This window comes from Achroia grisella, unplaced genomic scaffold (genome assembly GCF_030625045.1).
Source record: "Achroia grisella isolate CSIRO2021 unplaced genomic scaffold, CSIRO_AGI_Agris_v1 utg640, whole genome shotgun sequence".
In the NCBI taxonomy this organism is placed as follows: domain Eukaryota; kingdom Metazoa; phylum Arthropoda; class Insecta; order Lepidoptera; family Pyralidae; genus Achroia; species Achroia grisella.
Window position 1 is genome coordinate 4,753,721 of NW_026712977.1, and position 19,991 is coordinate 4,773,711.

Below are 19,991 nucleotides of genomic sequence, written 5' to 3' on the forward strand. Positions count from 1 at the left end.
AGTAAGTTTGTCCAACGATTATGCATTTCCATCTGATCTTGTTGATCACTGCATCCATATTTCTGAAACATTGAGTTCTGTAGTAGTAAAACTCCTATATGTATCTATGTCCAGTTCCAGTGGAGATATAGTAATTGGGTGTGTTTCTTGTCTTCTCCAATTAATTTTTTAAAATACTCCAACATACTTGCCATTAAAGTGAAAAGTGTGGCATAACATTTTTTTAAATTTGATGAAAAATATGATTAGAAAATTTGCAGATAAACTTACATACTGTCTTGATTAACAATATTACCATTATTAACATAACATATAAATTGAAATCTTATCTTCTGTCTAAGCTTTCTATATATTTTTATTGTAATTAGATGCAGGTACTCAATATTTATAAACAAAAAAATACACTATTGTGGCTCTTATTACAAGAAACTTAAATGAACCAATTTGAATTAAACATTATTATGTTTGTTTCAGAATGTGACTGTGATGTTGGTGGATCAATAGATAACAACTGTGACAAGTTAACTGGACAGTGTCACTGCCATTCGCGTGTGGAAGGTCGCCGGTGTGACCGTCCCATCCAAGCCCACTACTTCCCTACCCTCCATCAATTTCAATATGAGGTTGAAGAAGGTCTCACACAGTCAGGGCCAGTTAGATACAGGAATAATGAGCGGGTGTTCCCAGGATACTCTTGGAAGGGTTATGTGGTGTTCACGCTTCTACAGGTTGGTTGACTATCAACTTACAAATAACCATACTCATGACTGCATATGTTTGCACCATGCAACCATGGGAAATAAACCAGTGTGCTAAATCGCTAGACCACTGAGGCTAACAAGTGTTACAAGTATTACTGACATTCTAAATGCATTTATTATATCGTTTTATTCCAATATTTATACACATTTACACAAATTAGTCATAAAGAGTAAAGTAAGTCTTAAGCCAGTAATAATATTCATAAATCTTTAAAAAATGTAGCAAAGTAGTAGATATTATGTTATCTGTGGTAGTAGTAACTTCAAAATATTTTTAACATACTCATTCAAAATGTGTAGTACTATGAACAATATCCTATGGAAATTACATTTGTTTTATTGTTTTCTGATATTTAACTTAGTTTGTAGGTGAATATGGTTCAGTTGAGTATTCTGGCTGGCTAGCTAAAAAAATTTCAAAATGTATAGTTTTGGATTTTTTTATTCCCTTTGAAAACTGTTGTACTGGTCATGATAGCCAGACTAAGCAACTTTACCAGATGGTGCTTCATAACCCTCCATAATAAAAATTACAGCCTGGGTGTTTTAGCGGTTTAGCACACCTTCTTAGTTCTGATAGTCACGGCTTTGCTTCTTTACATGATTCAAACATTTGTATTCATCAGTATGATGTGATTATTTATATCAGTCTGCGTGTTTTCTATGTATAATATAAACGGTATGTATATTAAATATTTACAATATATATATATTATTATTATAAATAATATATATATTATAAATATATAATATATGTGTTTATGAAAACTGATACAAATATATGTATTTCTATCAGTAATGTGAATTGTCCTGACATTATTGTTTTTATAAATTTATTTATTATTTTAATATAATAAATTTCTTTTTCATAGAACGAGGTAATTAACATCGTGCATATATTATCGAAGTCCTCGCTGTATCGTATGGTTGTAAAATATGCAAACCCGCTCCGTGACCCGGTCATTGCAACCATCATCATCACACCAGAGAGTGTCGTAGATATTACACAACAGCAGTAAGTACAAGGGGCTATTTTTCATCCATCTGCAATATGTAGGAACTTTTTTATATAAGAAAATATTGCGTTTGTGACGCAATATTTTCTTATATATATAACAGAATAAACCGAAATAGCAAAAAGAATAGACATAATCTGTTCACTTTCGAAGAACTTTTGTATGTTCTTCGAAAGTGAACAGATTATGTCTATTCTTTTTGCTATTTGGGTTTATTTTGTTGCTCCCCATTTCTTTCCTTATACAAATTATAATAATGTTCAATCTGGAATATATTTTGTGAGTGTAGTTACTTTGCTATTTTTGGGTTTTTTAGTTATCTATACCTTTTGATTACTTCATTCACACTTGTGTACCATAGTAATTATATTAGAATAAATTACTATCTGAATATTAGTCAAAAATGGAATGTAAGTAACAAGAATATAGAATTGTACTCAATGACTGGTATGTATTTCAGATTTAGCGTGTTACTAAAACCTACCACGGAGCCCCAATTGGTCACTGTTTCTGGTGAAAAAGGTCTAGCTCCAGCTCCATTCATTATGAACCCAGGCAACTGGACAGTCACAATTAAAACCACAAAGGAAGTCATGATTGTAAGTATATAATAAATAATTATAGACTGCAAAGACGACATCAATCTAACTCTGAGACCGTTCTGGAATAGGGTTGCGGAAGACAGAGTTTAATGGAGAGAGAGCTGAAGGAGACCTACGCCAAAAGGCACACCAAGTGTTGGGACATTTTATAAACCACAGTTTAGGGTAGCCTAGTCTATAACTATAAGATTAATAATAAAATAGCCTATATATGTACCCCAACTTTGGGAAAATAGGCAATATTAAAGTTATACACTAGGCTACCCAAAATCTTGGAATCAAATTTCTTAATAATGTATTAATATCTTTATAGATTTATCATATAAACTTCTCTGGAAACCGTTATATAAAGTTGGATGTTTCATTTCAACAAATTTCCTTTTCTATTTATAGGACTACTTCGTATTAGTGCCAGAAGCATACTATGAGGCTACTGTACTTACCAAGCTAGTGGAGAAACCATGCATTATTGAGGACAGGGAATTGTGCCGTCATTATGTCTACCCTAGCATAGCTGGACGTCCGAAGGCAGACATCAACACTCTAACCACCAGTGTAACGGCATTTATTGAAGGAGAACAGGTAAATGTATTAGATTAAATTAGTAGGTACAACAAAGAGTAGAGAAGACACCAGTCTACATTTCTAACATATCGGAGTGATACCACTAAAATGATATCAGGCTAGTATAAATTTATTTATTTTATTTATTTATATAACTTCACTGCACAAAATACCAAGGTAAAAGTACATATGGCGGACTTAACGCCTTACGGCATTTTCTACCATAAATAAACATATTTGAGGCCAAGCCTAAACGAAAACAATATCCTCGTGCTCTGCAGATCTGCAGTCGATACTGTGTTTGTTGTGGTTTTGATTATGATGATATTTATGGTCATAAATAATAAGTTAGTTTCCAGAAGAATTGCATTCCTTTAATATTTTTTTTTTACAAGTACATCAATCTGTATTTGACAGTAAACAATATATTAAATCTGTATTCAATAAGTAGGTCATATATACTCGTAACAATATTATTTATCTACTTTCAATTAACAAGACCCTATTATTTCATTACAGCAACTGAAGGAATTAAACGTGGATCCTAATACCATACCATTATTGAACAATGACCAGGATGAACTGCAGTATGATATAAAGATAGATCCACCAGGAAGGTACCATATTCTAATCGAGTATGTTACTCCAGTGAGCCCTGGAAGCACACCAGAGGGCCGTGAAATGTTCAGTCCAAGGAATACTGCGACGATTCGATTCCAGTCAGGCGACGGGCCCGAGTCCTATGCTATTGTCAATCTAAATAACTGTCCATACACGTCACCGTGTCGACAAGTTGTTGTGAATGATTTGTCGATGATATCAGCCTTCAACGTCATAGCTGCCAATAACGTCATTTATTTAAATGTAAGTATACTATAAAGAAATATATTTTTAATTTGCTGGAAGCAGTTCTGCATTTATTACTTTTAGTTATGCACTCTCTATAACAGATATACCTTGGACACACAAACATAAAAATAATATACCTCTGCAATTCATACAGCACTATCTAGTCCCAAGCTAAACAGATCTTGTGTTATGGGTACTAAACAACTGGGAGATATTTTTTTTTTAATATCTATAAACACCCAGACCATTACAAATGTTTGTGCCGTGCGAGGAATCGAACTCCCGACCATCGGAAGTTAAGTGTGCTGAACTTCTAGAGCACCGGGTGGTCAAATTAAATAATAGATACTGATGATCTAGCTAAGAATAAGTTTATTTATCAGAAACTTAACTATTGTGGGCTATAACCCCCCAGCTGTCTCAGTGCAGTTTAGTGCTATCTCCCAGTGATAAGGCTTCTTCTGTTCTCTTATACAAATATTTCTATGACAGGGTGAGAGGAACACTTTAGCAGGTATCAAGTCGATTATAGCGATACCAGAGTCGGAATGGAACTTGGACTACATCACTCCTCGGCCGTACTGCTTACGACGTAATGGACGCTGTGAACCAGCCGTCTTCTCGGCAGCAGTCGATTCTAAAAAGGTATAGTATAACACTAATAATTTTCTGTTTCATTCTTAACATAAATACACAATGTAATGTAAAATTGCAGTTGGTGTCTTATTAATATTTAAATACAATATAAAAATATCTAAGATTTTTTTAAAATGGATGTTAAGATATGGAATCACCAATGTAGGATGATAAGATAAACATGTGGTCAGGTCAATTGCCAGCCCATCGTGACAATTCGGCAGGAATTTATTATTATGGTTTCCAGGTGGAACCGCGTGGACTATCTGACATGGTAAACATTTTGGCCCATTGCTAGCAATCTAGTAGTAGATTCAATAGTCCAGTAATGTGGACTATTGAATCTACTACTTCCAATAACCGCATTACCCCAATATCTAAGGATTAGATCTTCTAACAAATATACAGATATATATTAGTGTTTACAGAGAATGTAAATCATCATGTTAAACAATAATATTAATATTGTATCAGGTGGAAATTGAATCAGGATCAGGCGGAGATGCCGTCACTCGTCCGCCTATCCTGGACAATTCGACTACAGTCGTCTACCTGTCGTCTAGCACAGAGCCGGTCGTAGTGGAAACAAAAGTTCCGGGTCCAAGCGATTACATGTTCGTGGTGCATTATTACCAACCAGATCATCCCCGTAAGTACTTTAACAGGGCGAGAAGTCCTTTTTATTTAAGGGGTTTTGGACTAGAGAATCTTCAAGGTACTTTTAGGTCTCTCGATATAGAAACAAATGCATCAGAACACTCTATAGAAAGTTCTGAATGCAGACTACGTGACACTATCTCCAAATTAGAAAAAGATTCAGATCTGTTCGCTCAAAAACATTTACATAGTTATTATCAACATATCTTTTAATTAACTATATTGACTGTTTATAAAAGCAGCAGGCGGAGTATCATTAACTATAATCGAAATTTTAATGCCGTTACAGGTAGTAATATTGATGTCAAACTTGCGATCGATGGCCAACTTTATGAGGCGACGCTTCCTGTAGAGCATTGTCCCTCAAATTCCGGTTGCAGATCTTTAATACAACTAGGCGACGACAGAAAACAGTTTCCCGTTAATGAAAATATCAATATCACCTTTTTGGTAAGACAAATTGTGTAGACGACTCAGTTACATGGCGATGTTTGTTTTTTAAGACTAGAAATAGGTTAAATGAAGGTTGTTAAACACAGTAACTTGGTTTAATGTCATTACCCGAAAAATATTTGAATTTAAAATTGAATACAATGGCCAGTCGGATATATAGTGTATAATAATTAATCTATAATATTTTAAATTCAGGGAGATAAGAGCAAAGGTGTCTGGCTGGATTATATACTAGTGGTAGCTTCACCTGACTTCGTGGATGGAGCTCTTAAGGAAATAAACATGGTAGACAACACCCAACAGTTTATTGAGAATTGTGCAGCTAACCATTACTACATTAGTCCCAATGAAACTGGTAAGTTCTTGTTACTGACAACAATTATAGAATAAATTTCAATGTAGAAAATGTACCGTTTCTAATTATTGTATTAGTTGACCTACGCAGCATCGTCTGCGTCACACTTACTTGACATTTATCATTATATTTCGCCCAATGTACATAATATCTTCTTAAATTATATCCTATGTGTTATTCTGATGTATAAACTATATTACTATAAAGTTTCATCAAAGTCCGTCTAGTTTTTGCGTGAAAGCGAAAGAGACATCCACCCTCCCTACTCATCATCTATCAAACTTTCATGTTTATAATATTAGTAAGATAAGATTACTATATTGAAAATAATATGTCTACGCACTGTCAATACTGGTCACTCTTACCGGATTTTAATACTAGGTTTTACAGTCATATAGGTAAAGTAACTCTGATAATCACTAAGCTGAACATACGACCATTATTACAAATACCAAGTATACGAATTCATTCATTAGCCACTATTTAATTATCCGCAATTTTGAAGGCAACCGGCCGTAAGATTCTCTTGTAGTAACAGGTAGATTTATAAAAGGTATACTATCAGAATCACGTTCTGAACGTTTCAGGTTTTTGTCGCGACGCCATGTTCTCGATCACATCGGAGTACAACAGTGGCGCACTTGCCTGCATGTGCGACATCATGGGTTCCACTGAGTTGGAGTGCAATACCTTCGGTGGACAATGCCCATGCAAACCTAACGTAATTGGACGGGCGTGTACCACTTGCAGGACAGGATACTACGGCTTCCCCAACTGCAGACCCTGCCATTGCTCTGATGCGGCAATTTGTGATGATAATGGTAAGTGTCCCATCATCATTGTTCCAACAGATGTTGAACGATCTAGCTGACTGAATAAGACCTCAAGAGAAGTGCAAATATATTAATAATACATATTTTCTACAAAGTGCATATCAAAAAAACTTCTACTTAAAGGAAACCACATATCACAACATGAAATCGTAAGCGTGCGAAATGATTGATACCATCTACTGACGATTATCACTACACAAATTAATAAAGCGAGTGCTGATGCAATGAAACAATACATTTAATTTTTTCATACCCTTGTACCGATCAAGGGTATGACATAATGTAATGAATTGAATTGCAAATTTAATGAATTGAAAGCTAATGGATACACCGGTTTCATTCACTTTCTACAGCGAATATGATTAATAATATTTAAAGTCAATAATGTCATCATCAAGAATGCTGTTTCTTTTTTTCGAGTGGCTACACTGAAAATCAGCACTGCAGTGACACGCTGCGCCACTAGCTGAGTGAAGACCCTTTCATCTCATAGCGCGATATTAGTCTTTAAGTTTCTTATATTTTTATTCTGTATTATGATGCTAAATAAATGATTATTATTCATATATCCTGCAAAACTTTCAACCTATTTTATATAGGTATGCGTTTTTATGTAAAGGCTAACACGAACAGATATACATATACGCTTCATGATTTTACGATATGTATGCGTATTGGTTAAGATAAAATAACAAATGAAATTAAAATTATGTAATAATGATATATTCTCGTCCCATAGGTATGTGTATATGTCCGAAGAACGTGCAAGGTGATAAGTGCGACAGTTGTAAACCACTTACATTCAATTTCGACATGCAACGCGGCTGCGACGACTGTAACTGCAACCGACTCGGTGTTATCGGCAACCGGTTGCAATGTCACAATGAAACAGGAAACTGCGAGTAAGTAAATTCAAATTCTGAAGTCATTTATTCATATAGGACAATTTAACCACTTGTGAACGTCAAGTTTTTTATATTTAATATTTTTTTCCCTACCGTAATCGCTACTCACAGATTTAATTGTATACAATACGAGAAGCTCTCATTCTCTTAATGAAATCTGTTGCCAAGTTTATATATTAACCTGCACAAACTCAGAGAACAAAATATACATATAAAGGTAAATATAAACAAATATATATATAAACTTATATGGTAAACAGACACGGCTTCTTACGATTATTATATATACTTCTAATATATTATCTAACTCACATATTCTCGTCCGCATCATATTGTCTGTTAGCGTCACATAGTCTCCGTTTTTGCAACATTTTTCATAGCAGTTCAGTTCCTATTTATCGTAGCGTGATGTTATATAGCCTATGACGCTCACAAATAACGTTACTTTCTAATGATAAAAGAATTTTCAAAATCAGTTCAGTAGATCCCAGTTTGTAGGGAGCAAGGGGATTGTTAGTAATGTGAACTAATGATCTTCATGATTATTGCTAGCAAAGTACCTCTGTACTGTAGTACCTCTGTACCTCTGGAAACATGATATATTTCCAGTGATTTTGTCATGATTGACTAACAGAGCTGACCATGTGACCATCATGTGAACATGTCCTATGTCCTATCGTCTTCCACTCGTGCCCCATCTTGCAGGCGGGTGCACCATTTCATTATCATTCACTAAAAAACCTCACAAACTTGACCTCTCTGTATTAATATACATAATATTAAAAAAAAAACTGTAACATCGGAATACAAGCTTTGATTAATGTTATATATAATGTGTTCTTTCCCATTTTCTTGTCTGATTCTTATATCTTCTTTTATCACATGGTCTCTTCTTCCTTCTTTCTAAAGATCTGTGCACTATTAAGTATATATATGGTATGTATTTTTATTTATTATCTAGAATATATATATCTTAATTACTTGCGCCACCTACCCTTTTCTTTTTGTTATGTTACTTTCTCTACCCAAAGGTAGTCTGGAAGAGATTGCTTAGCGATAAGAACTTTTATCAGTTTATGTAAATAAATTATTTGTATTTGGTGCAATAATAAATAAACACTTTTACAGCTGTAAAGAGAACGTGATTGGGCGTGTGTGCGACCATTGTGTGCCTGGTCACTATGCGTTCCCTGACTGCTTGCCGTGCACATGTGACCGCGACGGTACCACTGACGACGTCTGCGATCAGAACACCGCTCAGTGTTACTGCAAGAAGCATGTATATGGACAGGTGAGGTCACACAAATTATATAACGTAACGTAAGCAAAACCGTCAGTAATTTAACTTTTTAAATATTTTTTAATTCAAGAAAAACACTTGAGACAACTTTACTATCATATATCTTAACTTCACCTACAACAATTAAACAAAGTGATCAGTTATGTTTATTTACAACGGTCTATGCACTGTAAATATTTTAACGATCGGTTATAAATATGCACATTATATTGTATAATGGGATATTTAGATAATAATAACCCCGGACAATTCATACAGCGCCATTTAGACACAAGATAAGCAGATCACGTTATAGGTTATAGTCATCTGATTAAAATACTTAAATATATTTTTATATACCTAATAAACATGGAAAACACGAAACTGCTATAAACAATCAACTCATGAATACTAATATTTGCTTCGTGCGAACCACCTACTGCTACTAGACTACTAAACCACCAAAGTTTATGTAGTTTAGATATTTCCTCTCTGACAAACATTCAGGTCCCGGAAACTGATAGATTTATAATCATGATAAACTATTATATACATAATATTTACACGTGCTATTTATACCACAATATTAAAATAACACGATTCAACTGTAATCTGAAATGTAAAAATTGCTAGCATTATTATTAGTAGTTGTCGATTTGGTAATCACTTGAAATTTTAGAAATGTTACCAAGTTATGTATATATTATGTGACTCTAATTTAATTTATGGGATTCTTCCAGTTAAATCTTGGTTAGGCGGTAATTCAATGTAATGGTATGATTTATGAATACATTCATAAATTGACTATAATTAACTGACTGATTTTAATACATTATTACATAAATTTGTACGCGATAGGCATAGTAAAGTGCTAAGGAAGCTATATTAAAATAAGACGGCTTCGATAGCCTAGCGGTTTACCACACTTTTTTACATCAGAAAGTAGCGGGTTCGATTTCTCACACGGTACATACATTTATATTCTTAAGTATAATTGTATGTATCGGACTGGGTGTTTTCTGTGTATGTATTTTTAAAAAATATGTAAGTGCTTATATCAGTTGTATATTGTGGTTGTACCTTAGACTAGATGGCGTTGTGTGTCTGAGGATATTATTATAATTACGGGACACTTAGATCATAGCAAGTTCGCAATTTACTTAAGTAAGCTTTGTAAAACGTCGTATACATGTATATTAGTTCTAAAGTGCGATATGGCAGTATAATTGCTGGGTAAAGGCAGGTTTTTATTTATTTTATTATTGTAGTCCTCTGGAATCCCAACACGTGAAATTTATTACGACCAATATGATAAAGTGATAGTATTATTGATCATGTACATCTGCGATAGCTCATCGTCCACTACATCAGGGTCGGTCTCCTTTGGACGGTCCAAACTTGTTTACCATTGCAATTGCGAGAAAAAACTTCGACTGCACCTTTTTTATTTTCTTTATTGAAGGGTTTAGGCTTTTGTCAGGTGCTTGGACCTATAGCACTGCGATACATAGATCTATTGTGCTCGCCCTTTTTCAAAATTCCTACCAAGATCTCTTAGGCATAGGGTATTCTTAGGAGCGATGGTTTTTATCTCCTCAGGATAGAGTGTAAATTTTCTAAAAGAGATATTTCGTTTATGCATGAATGGGCTAAAACCACATAGGATGTGTAGTGCCATTTTCTCTTCAGTTTGACAAAATCTGCAGATTTTTGTTGTGGACAGGCCTAGGTTTCCCATATATTTATTCAAATTGCAGTGTTTAGTGCACCCTTATAATTTTTTGTTTCCTTAGGCTTGCGATACCTGCAGAGAAGACTACTTCAACTTACAAGATGAGAATCCAGATGGCTGTACTAAGTGCTATTGCTTCGGAAAGACCACCAGATGCTCCAGCTCCTCACTGTATTGGGCAGAGGTAATAATTGCATCCAAAAATAATATATTGTTACTTAATGGACAATCTTCATTTCTAATGACGTCGCTATAGTGTTCATATTAGCGTGCATCATACTCATAGCAGTATGGGATATTGATGTTTCCATGTTTATTGCTTTGATCGCTGTCCGTACAATACTCTATATGAGAAGAACTATAATTGTGAGACTTATATGAGAACTAATACAGTGATTGTTTTAATTTTAAGTCTGTTAGTTTTGTACGGCTTAACCGATTTTAGTGAAGTTTTCTATAATATATTGTGGTAATCTTCCCTTACAATTCGGTGTTTGGTCAATATAAAAATAAAACTAAATAAATAATTGCTGAAAACTATCTCGATCACATCCACTCTTAAACAAAATAGTGCAGTATAATGGATGATACCTTAAGAAGGAACGATGCCACAGACATTAAAAACACAAGAAAAAGTGTTAAGCACTTTTTCTTTTGAGTGACTTTTAAATAAATGATTATCTATTATATTATATTATTTAATTTTTAGATCAATGGTATGAGCGACTGGTACCTATCGAATATCGACTCAAACCGTACCATAAATATATACCCGTTGTCGCTAGATCCGGCACCAATAAACGATACCGCCATACAGGCGAATCTGCTCGGTACCGGCGATGATAGTCCCAAAGTTCTTTACTTTGGAGCACCACAATATTATCTTGGTAAGTTTAGCGTATTTCCTACATTGTTTATATTGTGAGCTATATAATTATTACATTTAAAATTATTCTAATAATAATAATAATACAATTCTTTATTTCAAAACATTCAATAACTTTTATTATAATTAAATAATAAAAGTACACACACACGCATACACTGGGTATTACTTGCTTTTGGCCCGTAAGCGTGGTATACGCCACAGAGCGTAAAAATCAGCAAAAGCTGTGAAAATGAAGCGAAATGATAATAATAATAATAGTAATATCCCAGGATGCACACCATGCCTTCTAGTCCCAAGCTAAGCAGAGCTTATGTTATGGGTACTAGACAACTGACTAAATACAGAGAGTTTGAGATTCATTTTTTTTGTAAATATATTGATAATATAGAAAACACCCAGACCGATACAAACAATCATACTCATGTATACAAATATTTGTGCCGTGCAAGGAATCGAACCCGCGACCGTCGGAAGTAAAGTGGGATGCTAAACCACTAAACGACCGAGTTTGTTAATTTATTTTATTGGGTAATCATTTTTTTATAATAAACTATTAAAGTTGTCTAATTTATAATCATTAGACTACAGTGTAAAACGTAACTGTTCTCAGGTAAACGTCTTACATCGTACGGTGGGTACTTGACTTACTCTGTGCATTACACGGCGAGATATGGCGGCCGTGCTGCAGCCGCGCCTGACGTCATCATCGGAGGTTCCAGCGGCTACCTGATCCACAACAGTATCGAGCAGCCTCCCGCGCTGACAACTTGGAGTCATAGCCTTAAGTTGTCAGAAGACCAGTTCACCAATTTGGACGGGTCGGCGGTCACTCGCAATCAATTTATGAACACATTAGTCAATGTGACCAGTATATATATAAGAGCAACCTACTGGCACGAAACCGTAAATACTGTGTAAGTGTTTATACTATTATAAATATTTCTACTACGATTATTATATTTACAATGATATAAAAATCACCTATAATGTTGCAATGCACGTACGGATTGCAATCCAGAAAACCGGATTCGGGAATCCGGCGGATCCGGTGTCAATATATGCTTACCGTATCTGATACCAATTTACCGGAGCCGTTGCATTATGCACAACGAGTCCATTTGTAACTCTAGTAATATTACAGAGATTACCAGACTTCCTTACCAGCTGTCTCTAGCTAGAAGTAGTTCAATTTAATTTAAAAACATTAAAAAATCTATAGTATTATTATAAAAGCGAAAGTATGTCTATCTATTTGGCTATTTATTACCTATTCAAAACTAAACGCCTGAGCTTCATTACATTTGACGTAAATATATATTTTATCGTAATGATAGACGTAGATTGTCTTTTATCTAAAAATTAAAGCATATAACATAAACCCTGTATAATTCACACAGTGCTATCTAGTCCTAAGCTAAGCACAGCTTGTGTTATTGGTACTAGACAACTAGCACAAATACTTTAATACATTTTTGTAAATACATAGATAACACCTAGACTTAGACAAACAACCGTAGTGATGCGTCAAAATTTTCCATTATACTTCAATTCCTAGAACCAACGACAATCGGAAATTAGGCATGTATATAATCTAAATCGCTAGACCATTAAGACCGACGCGGGTAACGACTCTGTATGTAATTCTAACAATCCTTAGAGCCAATTATTCAGTTTCAGCGAATAGCATCGCTATATAAAACCCTTTCATTTGCACAGACTATCGACCGTGTCCCTAGAAGTGGCGATTCCAGAAAACGAGTATTCAAAAAGAGCAGACTCTGTGGAGGAATGCCAGTGTCCTCAGGCTTACAGGGGGCTGTCTTGCGAACAGTGTGCCATTGGCTACTACAGGCTTAGCTCAGGACCGCACGCGGGATTGTGTGTGCCCTGCCAATGTAATGGACATTCCAGAGAATGTGACGTTAACACTGGAATATGTTTGGTAAGTACAGGAAATGAAATTCATTTTATTTTCAGAAAACAGTTATACGATGGTAATATGTCCAGGTAATATTATTGCCATTACTGTTAAAAAATTACCTTATAAAAAATTGAGAAGATAAATCTGTAAGGACAACTCTTATCACTTAGCGGTATAAAACAATTGTCAAATTACTATTTATCAAATTACTATAAACACTACACTATCTTGTTTTTTATTTTAGAAAAAATGCTATTTTCGATTGCCTAACTTAATCCGAATTAAAGCAGCGGTAGGCGGGCACTCCACGAGTGTATCAGAAGGCAGCCAGTGTGGAGAAATAGCGAATTGTCGTAGGGCCGATGACATTTGCCTCTCACACTCTACATAATGACCACGACCGTTCTGTCAAGAGCGTATCAAATAAGAAGAAGAAGAACTAAAACCAACCAAAGCTTTTGTTATGGTTGCGTTCTATTATTTTATATTATAATTATAATTTACAGGAATGTACGGATAATACAATGGGTGATCACTGCGAGATGTGCATCCTAGGTTACCACGGCAATGCAACAGTTGGCACGCCGCTCGATTGTCTCATCTGCGCGTGTCCCATACCATACGCTTCTAATAAGTAAGTTGTATATTTCTGTAATCAAGAAAGTATTTGTACGTAATAATAATATATGACATGACATGATAATACGACTACCTTTTACTATAGCACCACTCGCCATGACAGGGAATTCATCCTCACACGCTGGAACCTAAGTGGTCTCGGACAGTGCGGTTTCAGAGGAGCTTCCTCCCGCGTACACTAAGGTTTCTTAAGTATCGGCAACATGCACGTGACACGGCTGGTAGTTCAGGCGTCCATAAGCTACGGTAACCGTTTGGACTAATGATCCCATTGCTAATAATGTACCATGTCAGGCTGACTTCACGGTTCTCCTTGGAGAACATCGTGAAAAACTGGTGAATTTGCCACGATTGGCTAACTGACCTGACTTCTTGGTCGCGTACACCATTATTCGTCGGGTACATTATTATTATCATCAATTATCACATACATGAAACTGTCGATATTGTGGTAAATGCAACGCCCAGTTTCGCTGAATATATTTGAATTCAACATGGCAACGGTGCGAGTCTATTAACATTGAAGACTGGAGGGGAAACGTAGCAAAGAACTGTTTATTAAAAAAACAGTAATAATTCTATATACATGTGTGAGCCAACCTGGGGATTATACATACCTTTACAATTATTACTGTTTTTTTAATAAATAGTTGTTGTGTTCCTGCTCCAGTCATATTGACACGCAGGTTTTTGGTGTCAACCCGATTTGAACCCATTACTTAGTGATCCATGACGTTCTTGTATGTGCACTTAATATTAATAAACTTTTAATGTTTAGCTTCGCGATTGGATGTGAATTGAGCGAAAATGGATCGTTGATATCATGCGAGTGCGAGCGTGGCTATGCCGGCGCAAGGTGCGACCACTGCGCCGCTGGATTCTACGGCCAGCCGGAAGTTATAGGTAATAATGTTGTACATAAAATTAATGAGTCACTTATGTTAGTTACCATGCTCCTCCAAAACGTCTTGACCGATTTTTATGAAAATCTATAAGAATGCATATTCAGTAGGTCTGAGAATCGACTACTATCTATTTTACATAGCCCTAATATTTTTTTTATATAATGCAGCATAAAAAATACATACAACCTTAAATTTTCACCCTTCTATCACTAATCCCAATTTTTTAATAGTGATTTAAATTTATAAAGCAAAACAACGTTTGCGGGGTCAGCTGGTAATCATATATACTAGTATTACTTATTGTAAAGTGTGCATTGAAATTACAAGACAAAATTTATAATATATGTATACAGCGATATCTTTGTCTTCGGAGTAACAACGCATTACTGATACCACATGATTACATATTCGTAGTGCTGTTCATGCAGACGGCGGAAAAAGAGACTGAATTTTACGATTGAGTTAGTAGTCAAACATCTTATATCTTGTCTGTCTGTTTATTACTTTAAGTATAGAATAATTTTATCGGTTAACAGGCGATAACTGCAAACCCTGCAACTGTTCCGGAAACATTATCGAAGATGACGTGGGCTCCTGTGATAGTATTACCGGGGATTGTCTGAAGTGTGTGAACAATACAGCAGGGGCTGCTTGCAATCTGTGTGCGCCAGGATTCTACGGAGATGCCATCTTTTCTAAAAATTGTACCGGTAAGTAATAAGGACTAAGCAAATTATTTACAACTGTCGATTTTTAACTGTTTTGTTTGTGAGACAATTAGTCAAAATGAACACTCGCTGAAATAATAGAAACGCTCAGACGAAAATTCAGAAAAGTTATTTGTTAAATTCATTTACAATATAATTATTTATATTAAAATATATATCATGCATAGACAATCGACAGACGTCTACTTTATGATTTTATTAAATTAGCTTAGTATAATTCACACAGTGCTATCTAGTCCCAAGCTAAGTAGGACTTGTGTTACGGATACTAGACAACTCATACAAATATATATATGTTGTAAATACTTGCATAATATACATAGAAAATATCGAGACCGATTATACTCATGGATGTATGTGCGAGAAATACCCGTGACCATTGGAAGAAATGCGGTGTGCTGAACCGGTAGACCACCAAAGACTCCGCCCCGTCTTGGCACGGGTGTACATTTATTATACATATAAACCTTTCTTTTGAATTTCTCTGTCTATTGCTAAAACTGTATTAAAATTCCTTGCGTAGTTTAGAAAATTTTAGCGAGCAGACAGCAGAAGCGATTGTCTTGTCCTCCGTCTTTTCTTTCTTCTATGTAAAGATGTATAATAGATTCTCTCATGCAGCATGCATATGCGATCTTCTGGGTATGGACCACTGTGACCCATCGACGGGTACTTGTATCTGCCGGCCGGGGGTCATCGGTGAAAAGTGCGACCTTTGCGCACCGGACCATTGGGGACTAGACAGCGGATATGGCTGCACGCCTTGCGACTGTGGTCTCGCTTCACTATCCAGCCAGTGTGATGACTCTACCGGACAGTGCAGGTTAGAAATCAAGACAAAAATCAATTTTTCATGTATAGCATTTTAGGCGTATATAAAAAATAGTAATACATACAATATAACGTCCATTAGAACGTTACATTTTTTTTATTAACATTCTTTCTCTACTGTCCAGTCAGAGAAGAACTGGCATGAAACTTATTGGAGGGAAAACATAACTAGGAAAACAACAAGAATTGGTAGACATTAGTAAAAGCGTAATTAAAAAAATACAATGACGTCCGACGTCTACATATTAATAACCTACCATTAGGATTACATACTACAACAAATCTACACAGATTCACCATCATCATTGTATTAGTATACAATGATGATGGTATGTTTTTTGAACTCAGGTACTAAACTGACAGGTGTAATTGAATTTTTTAAAATATTATCGCCTGTAGTGGAGTAGTGCTGTATCTGCAATACTGATTTGTTGAATTGTAATTTTTTTTAGACAACTAGTTTTAAAGTTTTCTACACTACATAGTTTCCATTTCCACAAGATATTCTTAGAATTTATGTACTTACACCGTTTACTGTCTTTATATTAACACAAAGATACATTTTTGTAGATTCCATGCATATAATAAGTTATACGGTATTAAACTACACAATTATTTTCTTTCAAACCCCAAAATATTTTATATAGGTGTATATTTTAAAAAGTGGAAACCATGCAAAAATATTAAAAAAAAAAAACAGATAATGTTTATTTTAGTGAAAAGTTAAAAATCCTATTTGGTACAACAACCCTATATTTATTAATACATATCTATATTTTATTCATTTCTGTTAGTGTGTGGTAAGTAAATACGCATATTATTTGAGAGTAATTAATATAAATCGCAAATTAATATTAATTTCCGATTGTGCCTTAACATTATTTAGGAATGACAAAAATCTGGTACCCTAGCTAATGTCTATTTTGACTCCAAAATAAAAAACAGGACTATAAGTACAATTTCATTTAATACAATTTTATACCTTAAAGCAATAAATAGGCAATGACAAAATTATAACAAAAGATTAAGTTATTAAATAGCGCCTAATTAATATTCCAGATGTGCAAAAGGTGTCACCGGCAGACATTGCGACCAGTGCGCGGCTGGATATTGGAATTACACGAAGGAAGGGTGCGACCGTGAGTATTTGTTTTAGTCGTACAAATTCACAAAGTTTCTTTATAGAACCTCAGTTACCATACTCCTCCGTAATGGCTTGACCGATTTTTGTGAAATTTTATATGAATGACGAAATTGATACTCATCAATTTCGTCTATTTGACACGAATATTCTATAAATTATAGGTTACATATTATTCTAATGTATGCTTATATATATTAGAATAACACGTAAGCTATAATTTATAGAATGTTCTAATGTACTGTAACGATGAAACTATATGTGTGCAGTGCTTTTACGTGAAATATTAAATATCCATGTATCAAATTTTTTGCCTTTATATTAATAGGAGCAGGATAAAATAAAGTATATTTACATGTGCATTATATATGTTGCTCAAAATGTATAAAAACCGTATTTTCACCTTGAACATGCACTTATATGACAGTATCCTCTGATAGATCTATCTCGAACTGTGTTTTTTAAACATGAATAATTATATTTGACAGATTGCAACTGCAACACTGGTTACTCACACGGGTTCACGTGCAACGCGACCGGACAATGTGAGTGTCTGCCGGGAGTCATAGGCGAGAAATGTGATCGCTGCCCAGAACGGTATGTAATTGTGTAAATTTTTAAGTTGTTTAACTAATTCACAGAAGAGAAGGGCTAATAATCATGCCCAGTGCGTGCCTGCATGCCCTTGGGAGAGGCATATGTTCAACAGTGGGCTGATGATGATAATAATGATGAAATCTATTACTATGTACCACTACTTGTTAGCTTGTTGGTCAGGGCATTTTAAAAGCTAATCCTTGTGGGACGATCTTACCGTCGCCCCCTTGAACGATCTCCTTCACACTAGAATCGACATTACGACGACCTGAGCCAAGATTCCAGTTTCGAAGTCATACCTGTAAGGAATTGGTCTCCAGTCTCTCTACGTCTTTCCGCGGATTAAATAGCTTTGTAGAACAGCTTTAAAAGTAGTCAGGTCAGGTCCAACAGGCCAACAGTATTAGAATAGTAACAGTATTAGAAAAATTATTACCTGTGAAATATTAAAATTCTATTATTAAGTGGAGCGCGAAGTGCGGAGCGATCTTAAAAATCAGATTTTTGTCACGATACTGCTCCGAAACAGCTTGACTAAAACTTCATCGAAGATCGTCCCTCGGGCCTCCATCGTTTACCTATCAAAAAAATTCCGGTCATGTATGTCCTTAAGGAATGGTCGATGATAAAGTTTGCCATATACTTAGCATGACGGAAAATTACATGCTACTGAAAATAATTTAATTTTAAAGGCCGAGTTTTTAACAATATACGCGCTCCGCTCAACATTTGATCTGATGTGTAAATAACACCGATAATAACTTAATTAAATTATAGTATGTAACTATGACCAATTGTAGTGTAATAAGTAGGAGAAGTGTTGTGTATATCTTTCTTTATTTTTATTTGCCGTCAGCTGTTCGTGTTATCTATTAGATCTACTCTATAATTTAACAATCTGTATTCCACAGATGGGTGCTCATACCTCACAAGAGATGTCAACAGTGCGACTCGTGTACTGATGCACTTATATTCTCAGTTGAGGATATGACAGATTTACTGGCCAATGAAACACAAGAATTCAAGGTAATTTATTGCCATAAAGATCATAATAACAAAGACTATTAGACTAACCTTGTACTATGGGTAGACCTCAAATAAACTTTAAAAATAGTTAAATACTGTTTTTAATATTAAATTATTTATTGTAATGGTAATTTAAACATTTATGGTAATGGACTTTGTTATATCTACGGCTAGGTACGGGAAAATACTTAAATGACTGCACTGTTTGGAATCTAATTTATTACTGAGAGTATACCACGGCGCAGCGCGCCGCGCTTATATTATAAACTAAATAGTTGCATACATAGCATACCTCCACCCTACTGGATAAACAATTAAACATAAATAATTCTAATACAATAATTTCAACCATAGATCTTAAAACTATAGTGGTACGGTGGCGGCGACAGGCACATAATGGCTTCCCCGCACACTCTCAACCTTTTCATAGACATTCGAAATGATATTAGTTTCAGGGGTGCCACTTTCCTCCACCACTGATTCTTTGTCACTAATAGTAGTGATTACCGAATAGTGTGACAAAGTTACCGGATGGCTGTTCACTGGGTGGATCATGTGCCTAATACTTTTATTTTAATTTCTAAAATCAGAACTTCATACATCTACTACCAATCTTTCTTTTAATTACGCCCTTGTGTCAACTTTCTTTTCTGACGCCATACATTTACCATT

At 35.0% G+C, this 19,991-nt stretch overlaps 1 protein-coding gene across 1 annotated transcript in view; it reads left to right on the plus strand.

The window, feature by feature from the left end:
- LOC131849370 (laminin subunit alpha) overlaps positions 1-19,991 on the plus strand; it is a 68,095-nt gene that overhangs the window by 21,627 nt on the left and 26,477 nt on the right. Inside the window, exons 16-38 of the mRNA XM_059199440.1 lie at positions 475-728; positions 1,634-1,776; positions 2,238-2,376; positions 2,773-2,961; positions 3,463-3,807; positions 4,285-4,437; positions 4,903-5,077; positions 5,375-5,535; positions 5,734-5,893; positions 6,481-6,714; positions 7,466-7,628; positions 8,760-8,922; positions 10,704-10,826; positions 11,352-11,529; positions 12,142-12,445; positions 13,248-13,473; positions 13,959-14,086; positions 14,870-14,994; positions 15,533-15,706; positions 16,346-16,547; positions 17,615-17,694; positions 18,185-18,293; positions 19,205-19,319. Coding sequence (XP_059055423.1) covers positions 475-728; positions 1,634-1,776; positions 2,238-2,376; positions 2,773-2,961; positions 3,463-3,807; positions 4,285-4,437; positions 4,903-5,077; positions 5,375-5,535; positions 5,734-5,893; positions 6,481-6,714; positions 7,466-7,628; positions 8,760-8,922; positions 10,704-10,826; positions 11,352-11,529; positions 12,142-12,445; positions 13,248-13,473; positions 13,959-14,086; positions 14,870-14,994; positions 15,533-15,706; positions 16,346-16,547; positions 17,615-17,694; positions 18,185-18,293; positions 19,205-19,319 — 4,043 coding nt within the window. The remainder of the gene's footprint in view (positions 1-474; positions 729-1,633; positions 1,777-2,237; positions 2,377-2,772; positions 2,962-3,462; positions 3,808-4,284; positions 4,438-4,902; positions 5,078-5,374; positions 5,536-5,733; positions 5,894-6,480; positions 6,715-7,465; positions 7,629-8,759; positions 8,923-10,703; positions 10,827-11,351; positions 11,530-12,141; positions 12,446-13,247; positions 13,474-13,958; positions 14,087-14,869; positions 14,995-15,532; positions 15,707-16,345; positions 16,548-17,614; positions 17,695-18,184; positions 18,294-19,204; positions 19,320-19,991) is intronic.